At 43.3% G+C, this 7,814-nt stretch overlaps 1 protein-coding gene across 2 annotated transcripts in view; it reads left to right on the forward strand.

Moving 5' to 3' along the window:
• The window catches only part of TTC17 (tetratricopeptide repeat domain 17), a 127,346-nt gene extending 120,176 nt beyond the window's left edge, over nt 1-7,170 (forward strand). For both annotated transcript variants that reach the window (XM_045485025.1, XM_045485026.1), the window contains 3 exons: nt 1,963-2,082; nt 3,781-3,924; nt 6,010-7,170. In XM_045485025.1, the coding sequence (XP_045340981.1) occupies nt 1,963-2,082; nt 3,781-3,924; nt 6,010-6,141 (396 nt within the window). In that variant the 3' untranslated portion in view covers nt 6,142-7,170. The remainder of the gene's footprint in view (nt 1-1,962; nt 2,083-3,780; nt 3,925-6,009) is intronic.
• Nucleotides 7,171-7,814: the final 644 nt, after the last annotated feature.

The raw sequence follows: 7,814 nt of genomic DNA on the forward strand, positions 1-7,814 counted from the left end.
ATGAATATATTTAACTGCAGAACCAATTGGAAAACAAAAGTGGGAAATGGAGTGATAGAACAGAATATAAATACTATATGCCCTGACAATGAAGAATGATAAAATTACCAAAAAATTAGACTGGAAGAAAGAAATAAAGTAGAAAGCAGGGTAAGTTTTCTGATTGCTTCATCTGTATTGGCTGAGAGTCCATCCATCAAAAGGAAAATCCAAAATGAGACCTAAATTAAGTACTGAAATTTTGTGTATGGTAGAGGTAGCATCTTGGTGTGGGAGGAGGGATGAATTATTCATTAAATATTATTGGGACAACTTAGTAGCCATCTGGAAAAAAATAAAATTGGAGCCATATCTTTTCTTTAACACCAAGTTAAATTTCAAATGGATCAAAGATTTAAATGTGAAAAATAAGGGGCACCTGGGTAGCTCAGTTGGTTAAGCATCCGACTTTGGCTCAGGCCATGATCTCAGGGTTTGTGAGTATAAGCCCTGGGTCAGGCTCTTTGCTGACGGCTCAGAGCCTGGAGCCTGCTTCAGATTCTGTCACCCTCTCTCTGCCCCTCCCCTGCTCGCTCGCTCTCTCTCTGTCTCTGTCTCAAAAATAAATAAACATTAAAAAAAATTTTAATGTAAAACATAAAACTATAAAAGTTCTGGGGAAAAAAACATGGTAAAATTTATTGATAATCTGAGGCCTTCTTAGCAACAACTGAAAATCCAGAGACCATCCAAATTAATAAGCTGAGCTACGCAGAAATCAAAATCTATATCACAAAAAGCACCATAGGTCCAAAAGTGGACTTCAGAAAACTGAGAGAATGTATCTGTAATTCATATCATAGGCAGGGAACTAATCTCTCTAATAAATAAAGAGCTTTTTCAAATAGAGAAGATAAAGACCTCTTAACAAAATATAAGAGCAGCTACTTCACAGAAAGGAAATACAAAGGGCTGTCAAACATGAAAGGATGGTCAGTTCCATTCATGAGAAGGGAAATGCAGATTTAAACCACATTCTTTACCTCTCAAAGAGTACAAGAGTTTAATAACAGACTGTGGTGAGGCTATAACAAAACAGGGACACATGTATTTCTGGTGAGGAATTGTTACAGTCCTATGGAGGGCAGTGTGATGGTATCTATCAAAATGACATGTGTATTCCCTTGTCCACATCTGGAGATGTATCCTACAAATTCACGGGCACAAATGCAAAACCATACCTAAGGTTATTTGTTCAGTGATGTTTGTAATAGTAAAAAATTGGGGGAGAGAGGAGTATTCATTCATAAGGATCTAGTTAAATAAATAATGGAACATCCATACAATGAATAATAATGCAGCTGATAATAAAAGAACGAGGAGGCTTTCCATACACTGATGTGGTGAGAACTCCAAGGTGTATTGTTTAGTGAAGAAAACAAAGTGCAAGTGAATGTTACCTTTTATATAAGTAACATGTGACCTCATACGAAAAGATGGGAGTTTCAGCCTGTATTCATATTTGTTTATATAAAGCATAAAGTTTTACTGGAAAGTTACATAGGAAACTAAAAATACTGTTTACTTGTATACAATAGAGACAAGAATGGGAAGGAGACTTTTCACTGTATAACTTTGCATACCTTCTGGTCTTTGAAACATGTAAATGAGTTACCTGTTCAAAAACTTAAGTAAATTTAATTCCAAAAGATCATGGGCATGAAACATAGTTCTGCTATTTAATAGTTGAGCGGATTGGGACAAGATAATCTCTTTGAGTCATAGTTTTCTTATCTATAAAAGGCTGTAAGATCAGTACAAGCTCGTAGGGTTGCTGTTAGGGTTACTGAGGATGCACATGTGTGGCTGCCTCCAGCACCTAGTAAGTACTCAGTGGTCATGAATGCATGTTACTGTTCTGAGTCTTGGTGGTAAATTCGTATGTTTAAGAGACACCAGCTTCAACTGACCATTCCTTTGTAGAACCAGACATCCTGGGTCCTTTCCAGCATGGCAGCCCTCTACTGGAGAGTAAAAGGCCAAGGAAAGAAGGCAATTGACTGCCTCCGCCAGGCCCTCCACTATGCTCCACACCAGATGAAGGTGAGTGGGACTCAGAAGGTGTGAATTTCTGTCTCTTGGTCCTTTCCATTGTTTATTCTGAGGTTTCAACTAGCCGTCCTCATTCTTAGCCAGTAAGAAAGTGGCAAAATAGCATAGGCTAGAAGAACCTGTGACCCCACTTATGCTACCACAAGCCTGGACGTCATACCCACCACCATGCCTTCCTGCCTCAGCAAATGGGGACTTGGGGGAAGGTCTTCAGGATCACTGGAAGGTGTTTCTTTCTATTCAGAACCACCTGGCATAAAACATACTGGCCTAGGCAGCCTGTCACCCTGCAAGTCGTTCTGGGTTTAGCTCATCCCCAGAGGCCTGGAAGCCTGTTACACTTATTTTGCTTAGACTGCTGACTTAAGCTTGCTTCCAGACACAGAAACTGAAGCAGTTTCCATCTCTTCTTGTATATCGGCCAGTTCCTGGTCTTCATCTGACTTCACCTTTTCCACAAAAACGAAAACTTCAAAAAGCCCTGCTAACTCAGTGTAACATCAGTCTTTTCAAAAATGCCAGTTGTAGTTATGATGACTGAGAATGTTCAGCTTTTTAACAGCACGTTTGTGTCCACATGTGCTGAGTTCTGCATTAATCTCCACATCTCCTACTTCCTGATGACATGGCTCATGTCTTCATGAGTGGTGGAAGGAGCTCACCTTTCCTTTTAGGCACTGTTGAGTTCCAAATGCAGCTGGGCCCCTTGCTAGAGGGGCCTGCCCTTGCCCTACTTTGTGACCTTGGGCAGGTTATGAGACCTCTGTGGCCTCACGTAATGCCCTGCACTCTGCGAGTGTCCAGTAAGGACAGAGGGGTCCTCCTTTCCTGTGTCTTCTGTATCTCCTATAGAACTCCAGACTGTGTGATTCAGGTGGTAATTGCTTGGGTAACACATTTAAAGGACATAAATATTTGTGATGATAAAAATGTCGCTACTTGCTCAGCCTATCATCCTGTGCTCTGTACTGCTAGACAGCAGCAAGGGCCAACACTCTAGGTCAGGGGTCAGAGAATGTTTTCTGTAAAGGGCCACACGCTAAGAAATTTAGGCTATGTAGGTCAGACAGCCTCTGTTCTTGCCACTCGGTTCTGCCATGGTAGCATAAAGCAGCCACAGAAATACGTAAAAGAATGGGAATGGTTACATTCCAGGAGAACCTTACAAAAACAGGCAGCCAGCTAGATTTGGCCTGTAGGCCAAAGTTCACCAGCCCCTGCTTCAAGCAGATGATGCTGTGGACCTTGTAGAAGGCACTTTGACTCTGTGACAGCATGACTCAGAGTGTGTGGTCTATGGACAGGTGTCAGTCCATGAGCCGTTTATTACCAATCTGCAACAAGATGGGAGCCTATACCAGAACGTAAACCACCAACTTCACTAAGCAGATTATTTACTCAGTTGACATTTCTGCTTTGTGTTTTGAGGCTAGACTTTCCTAATGAAAGAAGTAATGCATTGGTTTATATTCTCGCGCAGTCGCCTTATCTATCACAGGCCATAGATATCGCCTTATCTATCTAGCAAATAGAAGATCACAGGCCAGTAGCAAATAGAAGACCAGCAGGTTCAGTTGCATTACTCAGTCATTGACCAGGAAAAACCTACTGCATTATTTATGAACAACTAAGAATGAAAGCTCAAAAACCAGTATCTTTCCCTTCTCGCCATTCTCCTTCTGTTCCCAGGATGTGCCCCTGATTAGCCTGGCTAATATCTTGCACAATGCCAAGCTCTGGAACGACGCTGTCATAGTAGCCACCATGGCAGTAGAGATTGCGCCGCACTTTGCTGTGAACCACTTCACGCTGGGCAACGTCTACGTGGCAATGGTGAGATTGGTAGTGGGGGTAGAGCACACCGACTCTGCCCCTCTCTCCCGGGCACACCTTTGATTGCAAAACTTCCTTGGCTATCAGTGTCCTCCAGTTTCCTGTACATTTTGTGTCTGAAATTGCTAGGTCCACCAAAGGTATATTTTATGGCTAAAGGGTTTGTGCATTAAAAAGACAGTACATAGGGGCACCTGGGTGGCTCAGTCGGTTGAGCATACGACTTCAGCTCAGGTCATGATCTCACGGTCCGTGGGTTCGAGCCCCGCGTCGGGCTCTGTGCTGACAGCTCAGAGCCTGGAGCCTGCTTCGGATTCTGTGTCTTCCTCTCTCTCTCCCCCTCCCCTGCTCATGCTCTGTCTCTCTCTGTCTCAAAAATAAATAAAAACATTTGAAAAATTAAAAAAAAAAAAATACAGTACATAAGGGGCTCCCAGGTGGCTCAGTCAGCTAAGCCTTTGACTCTTTGATTTCGGCTCAGGTCATGGATCTCATGGTTCATGAGTTCAAGCCCCTCATCAGGCTCTAAACTGACAGCATGGAACTTGCTTGGGATTCTAGGTCTCCCTCTCCGTCTGCCCCTACCCTGTTCTCTCTCCCTCTCTCTCTCTCTGTCTCTCTAAAAATAAATAGATAAGCATTTTTAAAAATAAGATAAAAATATAGTACATGAAACTCACCTAAGTATTTGCGCTGTGTAGCTCCTCCGCATGAATTTAACACTAACAATAGTGTCAGAGTTACCTACAGTTTTCTGGAGCCAGAAAAACTTACCTAATGCTCACATGGACATAAACCCTCGTATTCTCTAGCCTTCAGGTTGGGCTAGGTACCTGTCATTGCACTCATGATGCCCTGTGCATGTTTTTCTTGCCACATTTTCACCTTGTTTTATAATCTTTTTTAAGTGTCCGTCTCTCCCCCTAGATGAGGAGCTCCTTGGAGAAGAGACTCCTCTTCATCTTTCCGTTCCTAGCATTTCACAGTGTTTGGCACATACCAGGTCTCTTCAAATGTTTAATGAATGCTGAAGTGCCACTGGTTACATGGGATCCCATTTACAGAGAAAATACCAAAGCCATCATCCGGAACCCTTGTTCTGGTCAGAAACAAGGACCAATTTCAGAACTTAAAATCCCAGGGGTCCTCTAGAAGCTGTCATAGCTGAATTTAACATTAGGATCATGCCTTGCACTTGCATCTAAAGCTGGGTGTCTCACATGCGGCAATACCCAAGGTATTCTCAGTAAAGGCTAATAGAATAAGCAGCTTAAAGCTCTAAGTTTTATGTGTCATCCTTGACTTGAAAGGCGGCAAGTATAATTTGGCCAGGTAGGTATTGCTGAATGTGCAGATTTCCCTCTCTGCTTCTTAAAAATCAAAGTATCTATTTTTGTCCCCAGTAAATGTGAAATTTGCTACTGTGAATGAGAAATTCTGCCTCTCACTTGCCTAGGAGGCGTCATTCAACCAGTTGGTTTGGGCTCTTCTTTGAGAGTGTTGGTCTACGTAAAAGATTAATGCCTTCAAAATGGCCGTGATCATTTCCAAACAATGTTTGTATTTTTAAACACTAGAGAGAACAAAAAAGCTGTTTGAAAATCTACAATACCTGACTTTGAGATACCTGACTTTACTTCCATCTCTCTAGTAGTAACAAAACTTCAGGCAGATGCATAAGGAGCATTTGCCAGGCATAGTTCTAGAAGTTTCTGTGAGGATTCAATGGAGGGATTTTGTAAAGCACCCAGCACAGGGCCCGGCACAGAGCAGGTACTCAGGAATGATGGCTCTCACTGTTACCTCCAGGATGCCTCCCAGTGTGTTGGGCCAGACTTTTGTAAAGGTGATCTCCCCTTCCATTTTGGCTCTTGGGCTCTGCCTTCATTTTCTTTGTGATATTGTGCCTTGGGGGTGGAGGTAGTTGTTTCCTTCCAGACCTCGGAGTTTTCCTCAGAGATGTACACCTATTGAGAAAATACAGCAGGATTGCGACTGGCACAGAGGCGCTTCTCGAGAAGAAACCAGTGATGACACATATTTAGCTGGGTATCCCTCTCACGTCTGTCCCTTTGCCTCTCACAGGAAGAGTTTGAAAAAGCACTGGTGTGGTATGAATCGACACTGAAGCTGCAGCCTGAGTTTGTTCCGGCCAAGAACCGAATCCAGACTATCCAGTGTCACTTAATGCTGAAGAAGGGACGGCGCTCTCCCTAGTGCATCCCTCCTCTCTCTCTTTCTCTCTTTCTCTCTCTCCCTTCATGCTCTTAAAAAAAAAAAAATAATAAGAAAAGAAACCAATCATTGTCAGTATCTACCTTTAATGACGTGTGTGAGAATAACTGAGTAAGACTTAAAACAGGACTTCTACATATGTGGGAATTGGTTTTGTTTTGTTTTTAAGTTCCTTCTTTCCCCCAGCCAACCTCCGCAACACAGATTTCTCAAAAGGAAAATGCAGCCGAAAGATACCGTGTAAATACCGAGCCAAGACGTTTCTGGAGCTGCGCTCTGTCTCCAAAACCTCGATGCCTTTAGGGCTTTCTTCAGTGGTCCAGCCAGCCTCCTCCTCTCGGGCGGAGGATGAAACCGCGTTGCACATTCTCTGCTTCCTGTCGTAGCCTCTGTTGTCAGTGGAAATGCAAAAGCCCGTCTGGTGCCAGTGAGAAGCAACGTCGTGCGCTCTCCCCATTAGATCCATGCTGTCCTCGGTCGCGTCCGTTCCATGCTGCTATGTTACAAACTCTCAGAGGTAGTTTGCAGGGGAGGAAGGGGAAATGATTTTTAAAACAAAATATTTACAACAGAAACTCTTAGGATCACCTGACCTTTGTGATGTTATTTATGTTGGGGAGGGAGGGGGGCTGAGAAGGGGAAATCAGCCGTGTACACCATCTATATCATTTGTACTTTACTTACAAATCACAAGGAAACCAATAAGTTGAAATCCTATATAACAGGTTTATATATATAGAATATGTATATTTGAAGCCCTCTACAGACTGAGTCTATGTTTCACTAATTCTTTGTTCACTGTGTTACCCGCCTTGGAATAAGGTGTGAGTGTGTGCTCCCTCTCTCTGAGGCCTTCAGACTTAGCTCCTCAGGAGAGAGCGACGCACCAAGGTTGAGTATTTCCGTACAGTGCTCTTCCCTCTGGTCCCAGGAGAGTCAGAAACTCCAGACATTTTGGAATCTTCAAGGGCACATACTGAGAACAAAAATAAAAGTTGTTTATGAGCAAAATAGGTCTGTAGCGTGTTTTTTCTTCAAAACCAGACTAACGTGGACAGCTCTGAAGCCAATGATAACTCTGGATCTGATCCTCTCAAGTCCTGGGTCATCTTTATCTTTCTTTCCACAACAGCAAGGTGAGGAGAGAAATAATCCATCACTAGATTGTATGGCTGATGAACTTACCAGCGTGATACATTTGACCGGCAAAGATGAACAATCAGCAAGTGTTCAGAGTTGGGTATATAATTGACCTTCCCGGGAAAGGAAGAATAATCTAAGTCACAAAGTCACATCCCCTCAGGGTGAGCACTGATCCTGAAGTTCATCCATGTAAGCGTCATGGAGAACCTTAGTGAGGGTCATGTCATGGGCGGGCACACACTACGCAGCCAGTGAACGTTAGCTCTTCTTGTTGGCAGAGGTCTTCAGGCCTGCCACCAAATCTCTTCCCAGTTCTAGAAATAAATGATTTTTCCTTCACGTTAAGAGTTTTGTTCCATTTCTGGACCCTGATCCAAAAGCTTGGTGGCTGCTTGGGGAGCCTGGGGCCTCAGTCGGTTAAGTGTACAACTCTTGGTTTTGGCTCAGGTCATGATCTCACGGTTCATGAGTTCGAGCCCCATGTCAGGCTCTGTGCTGACAGCATGGAGCCT

The sequence above is a fragment of the Leopardus geoffroyi genome, chromosome D1 (genome assembly GCF_018350155.1).
Source record: "Leopardus geoffroyi isolate Oge1 chromosome D1, O.geoffroyi_Oge1_pat1.0, whole genome shotgun sequence".
Taxonomy (NCBI): domain Eukaryota; kingdom Metazoa; phylum Chordata; class Mammalia; order Carnivora; family Felidae; genus Leopardus; species Leopardus geoffroyi.